The 15,353-nt window shown below is 35.0% G+C and overlaps 1 protein-coding gene across 4 annotated transcripts in view; it reads left to right on the forward strand.

Moving 5' to 3' along the window:
* The window catches only part of CDC14A (cell division cycle 14A), a 67,053-nt gene that overhangs the window by 37,273 nt on the left and 14,427 nt on the right, over window positions 1–15,353 (forward strand). For 3 of the 4 annotated variants that reach the window (XM_055724240.1, XM_055724238.1, XM_055724241.1), the window contains exons 6-11: window positions 1,366–1,432; window positions 3,579–3,641; window positions 6,814–6,901; window positions 8,722–8,952; window positions 11,183–11,321; window positions 14,183–14,336. In XM_055724240.1, coding sequence (XP_055580215.1) covers window positions 1,366–1,432; window positions 3,579–3,641; window positions 6,814–6,901; window positions 8,722–8,952; window positions 11,183–11,321; window positions 14,183–14,336 — 742 coding nt within the window. The remainder of the gene's footprint in view (window positions 1–1,365; window positions 1,433–3,578; window positions 3,642–6,813; window positions 6,902–8,721; window positions 8,953–11,182; window positions 11,322–14,182; window positions 14,337–15,353) is intronic. The other variant, XM_055724239.1, reaches the window with a different exon arrangement.

Genomic DNA, 15,353 nt, shown 5'->3' on the forward strand with positions numbered 1-15,353 from the left:
GCTTGGACGATTTTTTGTTTGCTAAAATGCTTTTGTGCTAAAATGATACCCAACTTTCCCCTGTCAAAAATATACTGTCTATAAAGCTTTATATTTTACAGCTTTGATATGTTCTGCTTATCTAATGTAATGAAAATACATTATGGCTTTTCATTTTAGAAAACTTCTTTGTTATATTTGGATATTGAAGGTTTATTAACACTTTAAAGTTACCATTCTAAAACATTGTAGCTAAGTATTTTTTAATAATCTAATAATTTGAAAGCTTTTCTAGAGTAGCCTGCATCTAATATGACACTACCAAGACTGTAGCTTTTAGTTTTCTTAAATACATTTTCCATGAACAATGCTTGCTCAAAACTGCTATACTTACTCTGCTCTTAAAGAATGGGTGAGAATATTCTTCTCTTAAGTACTTGGGACTGAAGAAGCATATTAATATAACAAATTTCATACTACTTCAAGCAAGTAGACTATCAAAAAAGGAAAGTTTTCAATGAAAGATTGAAATTTTGAATCAATTCTGATGTAAAGATGTATCTGGCTGAAACCTAAAATTTTGCTATTCTGATAAATTACAGTTCTTAGCACTCTGGATAAGATAGAGCAAAACCATAAAAGATTTCCTTAATCGGTGATTATGAAATTATCTTCCCAGGCAGGGTTTTGTTAAAATGCAAACTGGTCTGAAGCACACTTCGAAAAGTACTTTTTCATTTTTCCACAGTGCATTTGCTGCTGTTATTTTTTGGCGGTATTACTTGGTTTTTATGTTGGTGCCTCTTACCGCTTGAATGTGTTTTGCTTTGGGGTATCCTATCATTTTTAAAGAGAAATTCTTGTTTTCAGAGTGGCAGAACTAAGGTCAAGTAATTTAAAATCTAATTATATCTAGATAACTTTGAATCACATCCGCAGTCAGGCATCAAAATGAGAGCCTGTAAATGAAATCCAAACTAGTAGTCTATTTGCCTTTTCACTGTTAGACAGTGTAATGCTGTTAAGACTCGAATAATGGTTAAAGCAGGTTTTACTTTAATTGCTACAATCCTTACACAACTGAGAGAGGATGCAAAGCTTCCTGTTCCAGGACAGCATAAATAATTTGGTAAATGGCATGTAGTTAGCTGATGTAAAATACGCACATAAAATGATGTGCAGTATCGGACTGCATTGACACTAAACTACATCTGTGGTAAGGGAGTGCTTTAGCATGAACAAGCTTCTAAAAAAAATGTTGTCTTTGAACTTTAATTCAGAGTTCTCAGAGGGGACTGAATAACTTGAATATTCTGTTGTGCTGGCTTTCCCTGAATTCTTAAAATAATTCTGTCTATATTAAATTAATTTGTATTGAATCTATAGGGATGCTTCATTTGGGAACTGCACGTACAATCTTACGATCTTGGACTGTTTACAGGGAATAAATAAGGTAATAACACTTTTCCTTAGCAAAACAGATTTAAGTTGACTTTTAAAACATGAAGGAAAATACTGTTAAAATGCAGTAGTATACTGTCATGAAGCCTAATTTACTAAGGACTATGTTTGAGTCCTGACAATCCGAGGTTACACTTTTACCTGGGTGGCCTGGCCTTCGACAGCTGTCTGAACTTTGTGTTATGAATCAGAATGTGCAAGTGCACTGGGCCTGGCTGGGGGTAGTTCTTAACAGTGCGTTAGATCTGCTAACAGGTCATTTATAACCATTGGTAAAAGGGAGTAACATAAGTTGATAAAGTCAAGTGAGACAGACATCTAGGTATACTGTGACTTTATCTGAGCAGTTTTTTGCATGTATTTGGTCCCATCTTTCCCCCCAAACATATGATGCAGTGTTTGGCACTAATATTTTCAGAATTGTTTAAAACAAATTAAAACTGCTATGTCTTACTAGTGTTTTGATGTGTCATTTCTGCAGTCCTGGGGAATATTAAGGTCCAATATTGCTTTTTAAAAAATGTTACATGACATCTTGCTGGCAAACTTGTGTTGTAGTATGTACTTCATATTATAAGCAAAGATTAAATTTTGCTCATTTGCCAGTGATCTTGATGAAGGGAGAAGGCTATATGAACAGTTCTGTATAGATACTTTATAGGCTATTTGCAATTCTTAAAAGTATGGCAAAACAACTGTTACTTAAAAATTGAAAAAAGAGAGATCAAGCTTAATATTTTTAGTTCTGAGGAGGTGGGAAAGGAGCTGTCAGTTAACAGCAAGACTCTAATTTGTATGGCATTCTACGGATCCTGAAGCTCTCTGAAGCAGTCAGTGCAGTCACTGTAATTTATCTGCAACAAACACGTCAGAAGGACTTTGAGAATCTGTTTTTCCTCCTTTGTTCCCATAAAATTTATTACTGAATCTTTGTCCAGTTCACCTACAGGGTTGAAAACACTTTGAGCAGAAAATCTAAACTACAGTCTTAGTCTACGTAGATTAATTTGGTGTTTGCATCCATATATATGTATCATATACATATAATTCAGGGGGCCTACAAATCCTGGAGTGTAGCCAGCCAACAATGCTTGATGAAATGCATTTTTCAAAATCAGCTGTTCAGGCAAACATCTTGGTATCTTAGGTTTCATGACAGGTCCAATCATTGAGCTTATGTTGCCTACGAAAAAAGCTATTTTTAATTTGTCTTAAAGAAGGTGCTCTATATGTAGCAAATAATGGCAGACCGATGACTATTGTATTTAAATCATAGATTGTGGTGTTTTTTCTATCAAACTTTAATCCCAAAATGTCATGTAATATCTGTACTTTTCAGAATGCAGTAGCATCAGTGTAAGTATATGCTGCAGAACTGTCTTCCACCTATTCCTTGGAAGAAATTTGGTCTATAAATTCTTTATTCATAGAATTGTTTTTGATACAGTATTGTACATAAATCTTTAGTACAAAATTGGCATATTTAATAATAGTACAGTAAACAAATACAAAAATTGACTTATTTCAATCCTGTAATAAATACTGTCTAACATAGTCTAGTGAACTTCATTCTGTTAGTGGAATGTGTGTTAAAAGCAAATATGAGATACAGGTTATACACAGTGCTGTATTCTCTTTATGCTATTTTGCTTGGCCATTGTGGTACTAAAATTGGAGTAACATATTAAGTATAGAAAATCAGTAAACAGTTAATGTTCTATATTTTATGTCCATCTGCATGAAAATGTATTCAGCATAGAGATTCAGCATTGAGTGAATGTGTGACAAAAAGGGAATTGCTTTTTAATTCATTGTCTGCCTTACAGGAAAAAAGACATACATACTGGGGTGGGGAGAATCAGTTGTATCATTTAAGTGGTATGCAACAGCCTTATGTCCCATTGTAATGTCTTTGAAGGGGGGAGCAAATGAGCCTGACGTGCTTTAGTGACTTTGTTGGAGTTTTTGTTGTCTGTGTTGTTAATCTGTGCAAAATGTAACGTTGTCTTAATTATAGAGGCTTCAATAAGCCAAAACCACAAACATTTAGTGATTTAGTTTTGAGCCTCAAAACCAGTATTATAAAATGAGATTATATATCATATTTCAGTATAAACTGACACCTTGTTGCCTTTTAGGCCTTGCAGCATGGATTTTTTGACTTTAAGACATTTGATGTGGATGAATATGAACACTATGAGGTTTGTACATTTAATAATGAGTTGAATGTGTTTGATTTACCTAAAGTAAGTTAGAATATACAGTATCCCACGACTTAAAATGTACTGGAAACACATTTTAATTCAAGTAAAACCCAGTGTTCATATGTAAGATATGTACATCCAAACCTGTATGCTGTATGTGAAAAACACGCAGGATGAACATCTTCGCAATTTCAGCGTGTCACATAAATCTCCTGTTTTCTTGTAGCCTTTCTGGCTTCTGGGACCTCTCTCATGCTTCCCAACCTTCCCCCAGGATATGATCCAAGGTCTCCCAGCTGAACCTCAGAATCTGTGCTTGCTTTCAACACTTGAGCTGCTTCTTGAGATGCTGTTAGCCCCAAATATATAAATCTTTTATAGCCACATAGATGACTTTTTCTGAGCTTTTTTAGTAAGGATGCGTTATGTGGGGATTTCAGCGATGAAAATACATCCAAAATACTTCCCTAATGCAGTCCCAGAAACCTATGTATGTCATATGTCGTTCATTGTTCTCCCAGTTTTCTTACAACCTAAGAATAGATACTCTGAATGACTCTAGATGCTTCTAGGACCTTGTTCTGTGATATACGCACCTTTATCTGCTAGTAATGGATAGTTATCTCAAGCTATATGGCTCAGAGAACCTTTAAAGTATGCCCATACTGCACCTGTGAACTGGGCTGTGTACAGAGGAGATGGCAGCACAGAAGGTGTATATGCATCTGGTCCAGAATAGCTGCATCATCTTTGTCTACCATTTCTCATACTCAAAGGAAGGAAAAGGGTTTTTACTGGTCAGTGACAACCGTGTAGTTCTATTGGATCTTGTCTTTGGAACTCCCTTAAGTTCCTCCAGTTGCATTGGTTAAGGAGAGCAATATATAAACTAGAGGTGTACTAAACATTTGAATACATATTAAACTCTCTTCTCAGAGTTGTGTTACTTTATTGTAGCCAGTATTCTTTCCCCTAGTCCCTGTATTGCAATTCTCAGAACATTTGGAAATAATGAGAATAAATTTGCTTAGTTTGAAAAGGTCCATCTTAAAATTTATTATCCTAAGTTGAATATTTCTATTAAACAAGTTTCAGGGATAATCGCTTTTCTTAAATCTCTGTAACATTTGATAAATAATTGCCTTGTTTTATAAGCAAGGTGTGGATGACTACATCTCTGAAATACAGCTGTAGGAATTGCTTCATAAAGGTTCAAGAAAGAAGGTGAAGTCAGGAGAGGAATAAACAGTGGAAAAACTTAATTTACAACACCAATTATACAGTAGATGTTGGCTGCACTAGGCATGCTATAACATACAGCTATTCACAAAACTTCAAAGCATTTGTAGAAGGATTTCTGTACACTGTAATGTTCCATAATACTTAGATTGAGAAATTGGTATAGCCTGTGCTGAACTGCCAAAATTAAATGAACAGCAACTAAAATTTGAAGTAAGAAATTGCGGCACTTTTCCTTTCTATGTACAAAAGGAAAATGTTTTTTCAAAAACAAAAAGATGGTTGGGAATGTCTAGGATTCTGTACATACAGTAGGCATTAATCTGCCTGGAGAAAAGTATTAAAATAACTGACTAAAGCTATCCCATTTTCTTGTTTAATGTTTAATGTTATTTTAGTTTGTGATAAGTATGCTGCCTGCTGTCTGAGTTTAAGCAGCAAGAACTTGGAATCATCTTTAATTTTTTGTTCATTTCTTGGCATGTCTTCTATTTTACTTGTTGTGGTCAGCGTTGTATGTTTACATATGTCTTCTGCTATATTTATAAAACTTCAAATGTTCCAGGTTTTTGCTGTGTTAGGTCTTCAAATGTGTAGTTACGTCGGGAGGAGTTGCATAAGACTTAAAGGGAGCAGGCAAAAGGAAATTGTTTCACCTTTACAGTTCTTTCATCTTATTGCATTACCAAGGCAGCTAATTCCCCTTTTGTTGGACCAGATGTAAAATACTCTTTAATAATAATGTTTGCATGTAGTTTTGAGTATGTGTACACACATACACAAATATATTGGTTAAAATGTAACTTATTCACAATAACCCATGTAACGAAAAAGATTACTTAATTAAAACTGGTAATACAAATAGAAAAATACTTACTAAACAGGACTTCTTCCTTAAAGGGGGTAGAAGGGCTACAATGTTGAGATTGCAGTCTGTGATATAAACAAGGGGGGGGGGCTGACTTGCCAAGATGGGTTCACTAGTCTTACACAACCTTGTTAACTTACAGGACTTTTCACTGTGTGAGGACGTTGGGAGCAAGCCTAATGGGCTTAGCTAAGCAAACAGTTGGTGAATTGATTGCAGTAATGTCCATTATCAGAACCTTTCACTCATTAGGATGTTTTGATGAGCTGGGAGCTAAAAACACAAGCTTAATAATGCAGTTGAACAGAGTGCCATGTCCTTAAGAGTCATGCTGAGAATAACTGCATTGCCAAATGAGGAATGAGCACTCTTCAATGAAAAAACATGAAGGCAGTCTTGAACTTTAGTTCTGCATTTCCAAAGAAGCTTCCAATTTTGGCACTGACAGAACTTGCAGAGCTTTTTTGAAGTTTTGATTTAAAAGTGAGCAAGAAATGCAAAATGTCAGTTTGAGATTTTGGGGTTTTTTTAATCTATGTTTTTTACTTGATTTATACTTTCCTTCTATGATTACTGGCTCATCAGAACTTATGCTAGCATGTAAATTTCAGTTTCTACAGAGAAAGAATAATTGTTTTTGAAGGCTAATTGTTTTTTGTTTTCTGTGGGTTTTTTTTTTTTTTTTTTAGCCAATGCCATACAGGGAAACAATTTCTATATTCTTTGATTAAAACCTCTAAGAATGTTGATGTTTGTCAGTATTGTTATAAGTAGGTGTCTGAAAACACTAAGCCCTCTGAGGGAGAAATATCTTAGAACTTTCTGCTTTTATTGGAAAACCTAAGCAAATTTTTTTTTTGCATTTCATTTTAAGGTATTTCTGAGAAGCGGCTTATGATTAGTTAGTGTCCCATATAGGTAAGCTAGATAATTACATTTGAAGTGTTTTGTTTTAATGCAGCAAGAACATAGTAAAAAGTAAAATAAAATTGAGTAATTTTTTTAACCTTGTATGTACAGATATTAAAATGCTTTTCTCTTTCTCTTCTGAAATTTTTATAGCGAGTGGAAAATGGTGATTTCAACTGGATTGTTCCAGGAAAATTTTTGGCATTTAGTGGACCACACCCAAAAAGCAAACTTGAAAATGGTACGGTGTATATCTCAATGCTGTTCTGTGATCTTATGTTTCCCAGCATATTAAATAGTCACAGGAAATGAGCAGAAGATAATAGAGATTAATAGATTACTTATTATCTTCAGAAATAATCATACAGTGACTTTTTATATACAATCATAGAACCTAATTTCAAAAGTTTGGAATTTCTTCTTTGCTAGAAGAATTCCAACTCTTCGAACAGTCAGTGACTTTCATTCAGTGATATAGTGCCTGAGAAATTCAGGCCCCTTAATTTTCTCCTGGAACCTGCCAATGTGATACGGTAAGTATGAGAACTAAAGGTGAGTTGTATAAAGCAAAGGAGACTGTATTAAGAGTTGTGTAACAAAGGCCAGGAAAGACTTTAAAAAGACGCTTGCATTTATTACTCAAGATTCTTGAGATAATGGGAAGAGCCTATATAATTCTAATGGAATAAAAAAGAGAAATTTACCCAGCAGAGGAAAAGTAGAGATTTGGTCCAGCTAAAAGGAAAATAATCAGTTTAAAAACTACAATCATATTTTTGCTGAATTTCACCTTATTCTTCGTGCCATGGTGCTTTATGTGAGCACGTTTTCTGAATGTCTGCCTCTTTCCTCCCCACTCTACCTTCTGCTCTCTCATGTTTCCTTTATGACTGGAACGCTGCTAATTTCATACTGTCTACTAAAGATTTAAACTAAATCCAGGGAGAAAATGTTTAGGTTGGTTTGGGTTTCTTCTGCAATCACTGTTACAGTCTTTTCCTGCAGAATTTTTCAAAAACTACTCAAATTGTTCTATGGAGTTTGGAGAACCTGTGGTTTATTTTTTATAAGTATATAACTGAAAATTAATAAACTAACACTAATGTTTAAAATTCCGTTATGAGGCTACAAATAAGCCTCACCCAGGTGAGTGTAAGTACATGTTACAAAGCTACATTTTTCTCATTGTGTTGTGACTAATTGCATTTACTAAGGCATATATAACTTGTGGAAATGACCTGTGTGTTGTGAAGAAGCTTTCAGGTTTTACCTGAACAGGAATAAAAATTCTGGAGATAAACCAGTGAATTTGGTCAATGACAGACCTTCTGATTTTTGTGGTGGCCATGTTATTCCTGTGTTGTCCTTATAAGACTTGATTGTTAATAGGAAAGAGTAAACTACATTTTGCATCCATCCATCGTATAGGCATGGGTGCACGCTCCCTCAAGCCCTTGGCAGCAGAGAACATCTGTTTGGTGAATGTGCCCTAAACAGTTGTGGTGTGGTTAGTTTTTGCCCTCCCCCCAACCCCCCCCCCCCCCCCCCACCCCCCCCCCCCAAATTCTTCTAGAGGATCCTTTTGTATCTCAACTGAATCAAGGCATAATTTTTTTTTTTTTTGCCACAACAGAGCAAAAATATTTCTGGTACTGCAGTTTATCCTTTGACTGTTCCTTTTGTCCATAGTATAGATCACCAATCTATTTTCCTCATAAACACAGCGTTTCCTCTTAAAGAATGTTCTTTGAGCTGCAGCTTTATAGATAAACAGCTGTTCTGAAATGCTAAATTCATGTATGTGCCCAGCTTTATGTATAAAACCCTACCTCTAGAGAGGAACAGGCTAAACAGCAGACAGTTTAATTATAGTCATCTTTATAAGCATTTTGTGGAAATATTTTTTTTGTGGGACTTAACATGTTTATTCAGAATAAACAATTAGAGCTTTTTAAGTATTAGCATGTTTATCATTCAAAAAATGTTTAGGGGGCAGTTTTGCTTAGTAAGCCTTTGAACTTAATCTATGATTCTAAATGATTGTTGCTTCCTTTTTTATAGGTTATCCTCTTCATGCACCTGAAGCTTACTTTCCCTATTTCAAGAAACATAATGTTACATCAGTCATAAGACTAAACAAAAAAATTTATGATGCAAAACGCTTTACTGATGCTGGTTTTGAGCATTATGACCTGTTCTTCATAGACGGAAGCACACCAAGTGACAGCATAGTTCAGAGGTTCCTCAACATTTGTGAAAATGCTGAGGGTGCTATTGCTGTGCATTGTAAAGGTGGGTGCACTTATTTATTTCTCAGGTTAAAAGTCAAAGTAAGTATAAATCCATAGCATTTTATTCCAGAAATAAAGCATTTAAAAAACACTTTCTGATTGTGGAAGTAATACTGCTTCATGATAGTTCACTAAATATGTGACAACTATTTGTTACTTTCATGTGCATTATTAAGTTCTTTCAGCCTACTCTGCTATTTACAGTAACTGACAATCTGTTGTTCATTGTTCTGTTTCTTCTTAATATCACTTGAAGGCGTGAGTTTTAGTTGAAGGGAGATTTCTCTTTTGCATTATGCTTTCACAGCATTATGATAATTGGCTATGAAATGCAAAGGGCTGAAAGGTCTTCTTTGTGCTTTTGGACAGTTCTACATTTTTGTGTGGAGCGTGACTTCCACATTTCAAGTTAGTGTGAGTTATTGTGATGCCAGTATTTCAAACCAGCCTATTTCAGCAAATCAGCTAGAAAATACACAAAACATGCTTAGTCAAGAACGATTAACAAAGGCTTTGAAGGTTTTGGCTTGATTTATGTTTAGAGTTGTGTAAGGACATTGTGGAGACGAATGTCTTGCTGATCTGAGGCAAGAATAGTGCTATTCATAATTTTTCCTTGAACAATAAACATGCATATCAAAGATTAAGTTTTATTTGCTAACAAGTTGTTACTGTGACTAGGACTCAGAAATTCTGGCATTAATAAGCTGGACCTCTGCTAACTGACTAAATGAGCGCAGAAGCTATTGATTAGCATGAGTAGATGGTTATTCTCCAGGTTTAGTTGCGAAAGGAATACAATATACTTTTCTAGTGACTTACATACTTGCAAACTGAAGTATTTTTTGTCTTTTGTGTATTTAATAAGAAACCATCAATCTCATTCTTTTTAAGTTTTTTACATCCTTTTAAATAAGCATATTGAAGTTAAAGCAACAGTTAGCTCGGAGTTAACCTATTGTCTGTAGTTTTCTTGTACTCTGCAATGCAGAGTACAGCTTCTACACTAGAAACTGCTTGTCACCGAAGTGATAGAATGGTTTAATGCAAAGGATTGCTATGGAAAGTGTGTACGTTAACATGAACTTCGAGAAAATAACTGAAGTCTTAGTGATATATGCAGTTGGTAGATGTTACCTGCAGTTTTCAGAGACCATTTTCTTATTCAGATGTATACTTAGTGTAGTACAGCTCTTTGTTATCTATTTGCCTGTTGCATTCTAGTCTTCCAGTATATGGTTACAGAATCACAGTATTTGTGGACTTTTAGCTTTATCCTTTTACCTGAATCATCCTAACTTTCCAGAAAGTCATAGCAAGGTTTAGTTACTGGTTAAATGTAAAGAGCTTGTACTTGTGTATGGAATTGTCAGCAAGGATGTCTGGCTGCTTAGAGAGTTTCCATTTAGGTAGATGTTTGTGCATAAACAGTAGGCCACCATGAGAATGTAAACTGCAAATACTATATTTTCAGGAAAAGAAGGTTTAAATGGGGAGCCCTTTTACTAGTAGGTAAGACACGGCGCTAGAGAGAAATTAATTCTTACTCTATATTTAAGAGATTCGTCTGATAGTAAAAGCTATTTGTTCTGTCTCTACTCTCTCCTTGAAACCAGGATTAGTTTGTGACTTGAGGGGCGATGGGTTAAATTGTTTTAAGCTATTGATATATATAATTGTATGCTGGTCAACATCCATTGCTGTTTATACAGATGGCAGTGAATTGTTTTATAGATTGGTTTCACAACAAAACTGATTCAGAACGAAAAAGCCACTGGCTGACAAGACACATGCTGCTATCTGTGTTGTGTACCTGTAATTGCTTGTATTTGAACCTTGATTTGTACAGTATGTGTGTTGGCTTCTCAAAGGTACTTTGATGTTTGTTTTTTACTGGTTTTATAAATATGAAGTTTGTATTCATCTTGGTCACAGCTTTTTTGAAAATATCAGCCTTTTTTATTTAAGTTTGAAGTGGAATTATACTAGTGCCAAGGGTATTCACTGTTGCATGTTCACAGTTCTTAAATGCTGTTAACTTTCTATAAGTATGATACATTTTGTTCTTATATCTACAGCACTGAAATCCAATTATGTGATAAATTGGAATACTGAATCGAAAATTCTTCAAATAGTAAGGTGGTGAATGACATTGCGAAGAATACTTTAATTTGATGATTATGAAATACTAGTGACTTTGTGTGTGAATGTTGCTATTTGTGTTTCTGTAGCTGGCCTGGGGAGAACAGGAACACTGATTGCCTGTTACATAATGAAACACTACAAGTTCACACATGCTGAAGCCATTGCTTGGATAAGAATATGTCGACCAGGCTCTATTATAGGACCCCAGCAACACTTCTTGGAAGAGTACGTATACCTTCTTTGCTACTAAGAATCAACTGCTTCTCTACATCCTTATCCATCTTGCACTATTTATAGGACCTACTTTCTGTCTACTGACGTCGTATAATACTGCCTGTTGCAATACGTTTAAGGTTAGTCAACTTGAGATTGAAATCAAAGATAGTAGCAAAAGTCTTCTCTGGAGTTGCTATGCATTTCTTCCCCTTCAGAGGCAGAGGGTCTCAAAACTGTTCATGTTCTGGGGATTTAGGAATTAAAGACAAATGTGTTGAAAGCGTAAAGTCCAGATGTGGACAAAAGATCAACAATAAGTATTTATTAAAATATTAACATAGAAAGATAAGAATTTATGTATAGCCTACGATGACACTTAAAATGAATCTTAAAATAGTATAATTGATACTTTTTTTCTTTCTTGTAACTAAAGATTAAATAAGTATCTGTTGGACAGCTTATGATCTGTCAGATTCCTAACATATAATGTATGAGGCATTTCTGATATGGAGTTAATAGTCGTTAGCAAAATGAATATGTGGTTTCAATAGAGCTCCTTCTCAAAATTGACTCTATAATTTGGCTTGAGAACACCTCGTGTACAGGTAATTTGAATGGGTGATTCAAGGTTTGATCCTGACTGGAAATGAATGACAGAATTGCACTGGCTTCAGTGATGTAGATGTTAGTGTCACAGTGGTTTTTACATTGTGCATTTACTATTCTAGTGGTTGTGTTGATGTTTTTGAGTTGATAACCACGATGATATTTAGTTAAAGGCATTTTCAGTGTTATGAGAAACACTGAAAAAATCCACCACAAATTTGTCTCTTTTTGGAAAAAAAAAATGCAAACAGCTCTGCTAGATACTACGTAAATGCAGTAAAACATTCATAGGATTTTCGAGGGAAAGGAGTATTACTGTAATTATTTTTAATACATATTATAATTTGCATTGTGCATTATAATATAATAAAAATATTATTTTATATATATTATAATAAGCATGAAAGGGGATTCCTATTTATTTTCCAGTGCAACTGAATGGATGCTCCTTTATTTGGGAGGTGGCCCACCATTATTCAAAACGCACAAACTTTTTGTTTCAAAAATCGCAAACTTTTAGAAACTGCAGGCGCTCGCTCAAGGCAGATTAAACTTCTCCACATCATGCTGATTCTTGGATGATGCACTTTTAAAAATAACTTCCACAATAAAGCAAAACTGAGAGAAAGCTTGTAGGCAGTGTGGTTAGTTAAGTGCTGTGTACTCGAAAGATAGGAAAACCAGGGCCCATGTCTCTTCTTCAGTGGTGTTTAAATACTTGGTTTGATTTTTTCGTAGATAGGCAAAGATCCTTCAGATTTTTTTGTTTGTACCTGTATTATTCGTAGCTAAGAGCTGTAGTATGCTTCAGTAAGAATTTTCTGTTGTCCTAATGGCAATAAATAAGTTTTGAGAATCAGACAAAATTCAAGCAGTGTCATCAGTAGTGTCAAAATGGGATTGAGAAAGGAGGAGCTAACATCAGTTGCATCATCCTAATATAAAATATCTTACCCTTGGGCCTGCCAAGTTGCATCTGATTAAAAGGTACAACCTTGCAACTTTGATCTCCCAACCTTCATAGATGTCAAAACTTCCTCTCTTAGGTTCTTTGAGGTTTGATAAGGGATGTTAGAGTAGTGGGTTGGAGTTTGGTGGTTTTTGGTTTTTTGTTTTTCTTAGAGGTTCCCACCCAAGTATGTGTCTGATCAGTTTGTTTGAAAGATTTCAAAGGTATTTAACGTCAAGCACTTTTTCTAGGCTATTTCTGTTAGGTAGAATAAGTGGTGTTTCCTCTTCCCCCACCCCTTCCTTCTCACTTCTCTTGATATTTTCTTGGGACATAGTGAAACTTTTCTGGTAGTGCTTGCACTTCCTATTAATTATTCAGCAAGTTTATGTAGTTGGCTCAGACTGCTTGGCTCTTAGGCTTTGCCAGAGCGTTTTGTTTTCAAACAAAGGAAAGTTTTCAGTGGAGACACTGAAAGAAGTCTTTTTGAAGACAAAGCAGGTGTGGAAACTCAGAATGGTATGACTCTGGGAGATAAGCTTAATCAGTATATTCTGATTTAATACTTCATTCTTTTTTCAGCATAGGAATTTAATTTTGTTACAATAATATGTAATAGGGTCTCAGTTCTTGAATGGAACTAACATGACCAATACCTACACAGCAAACTTCCTTATCAAGGAATAATGCAGTCTCATCCACAAAAGCCTGCCTAGCCATGCCTACTGTAGCAATTAATTATTCTTTTTTTACCACCTGTCTGAAGGATATAATCTTTTCTGAAAATTGATACTAGGTCCTGTTCAACTTTACTATGATCACTTCCACTCTGCAGGTCAGCTGTAGTTTTACTGCACAGTATCTGTATACACAAAACTCATGCTAATGAGTTGGAAAGTGCTGTATCATGGTTTATTCTACGCATTATGTATTTAAAAGCATAATTTTTTATGAATTTTTAACTTGTGTTTTAAAAGCCTTTAAAATACCTTTGCAAATTCCGTTTTAGTGAATCTCTTTTCCCAGTATGATTTTTAAAAATGAAGTTTTAGTACCTGTAATATTTCTGTGATGGCTACAGACTTGTTCGGTGATTTTGGGGTGGTTTTGTTGTTTTTTAACCATTGGAAATCTGGGGTATGTTTTGGTTTTTGGGGACGTTTTGGTGGTAGAAATTTGAATATCTTTTTTGTCCAGATGAAGATGTACAGGAGATTCAAGTGTTGGCAGTCTGTAAGAGTAGCATGTTTTCATACTGTTTTTTACGTGTATGCAAATCTGTTGATGTGATTTGATTTGGTTTTGTATCCTAAAGGAAGCAAGCGATGTTATGGCTGGAGGGAGATCTCATCCGATCAAAGCAGAAACGAGTAGTTGATGGAAACATTAACAGAGTTCTTTGTGGCTTGAATGACATGTCAATCAGTGACAGCATAAATAAAGTACAAGACTTGGATCAATACAGGGAGGTATGAGTTTGTTAAAAAATTTCAGACAAGCAGAGATGGATCTGATCTTTTAATAACTAGCTGTAGGTAACTTTTAATGGGGTTATTTGAGCCTTTTATTAGTACTAGATTGGTTTTTCACAGCTAACCTTTTTTTATAAGTCATAATTAGAACAAATTCCCACTTTTTTAAAAAAAAAAAGGCTTAGGTTATATCTAAAACTGTTACAGGTAATTTTGCAGACTTCAAAAGGTTTGTATTATTTCTGGTCATTCTTTCAGGCTTTCAGTTGTGTATTAGAGAATGGAAGAAAAAAATAAATCACTTTCCCTCCTGGAAATCTTACTTATTCCAAGTTTCTGGCTAATAATGTGTTAGCGTATAGATGTCCATCCTTTTATCATAGTGTTATGGATTACTAACGTGATGTGTAGCGTAAGGACCTTACCTGTGCTTCCAAAAATAATTGTATGGAGTATGAGCTAAAGTGAACATGCTTCTGTTTCTGTGCTAGTAAAAGTCTTAAACTGTAGTTTTCTACAGTATCTGTAAGAAGCAGTTTAGAGGAACTACACATTTGATGCCATCTTAGCTCTGTAATAACTAAAGAGCTTTTACATTGCTGACAGAATCCTTTACTCAGTCTAACAGACCAGGGATGTAGTGTGCACCTTCCTCAGATATTTGTTAGTATAAATTCAAGTCAGCATCTATCATGTGATCTGTGATAATCTGGAAGAGTGCCTGAATGTTTGTGTAAAGGTACTATTTCCCTTTTGGAAGTGCAACTTTTTTGGAATATGTAAAGTTAAATATCTAGATAAAATTGGAGAATATAACACTGTATAGAGATGATCTTGTATGTCTAATGAAAGAAGCTGGCACAGGGCCATATGGGCAGTCATGTTTTTGAATCTGAGCTACCACTACAACTTACTGCTTCCAGTATGCTAGGTAGCTTACTTGCAGGTAATTCAGCTACCCCTGTGCTGTGTAGCAGCTTACGTACAGATGCACAATATAAATGCAGTGCTGCT

This window comes from Falco cherrug, chromosome 12, assembly GCF_023634085.1.
Source record: "Falco cherrug isolate bFalChe1 chromosome 12, bFalChe1.pri, whole genome shotgun sequence".
Classification (NCBI taxonomy): Eukaryota; Metazoa; Chordata; class Aves; order Falconiformes; family Falconidae; genus Falco; species Falco cherrug.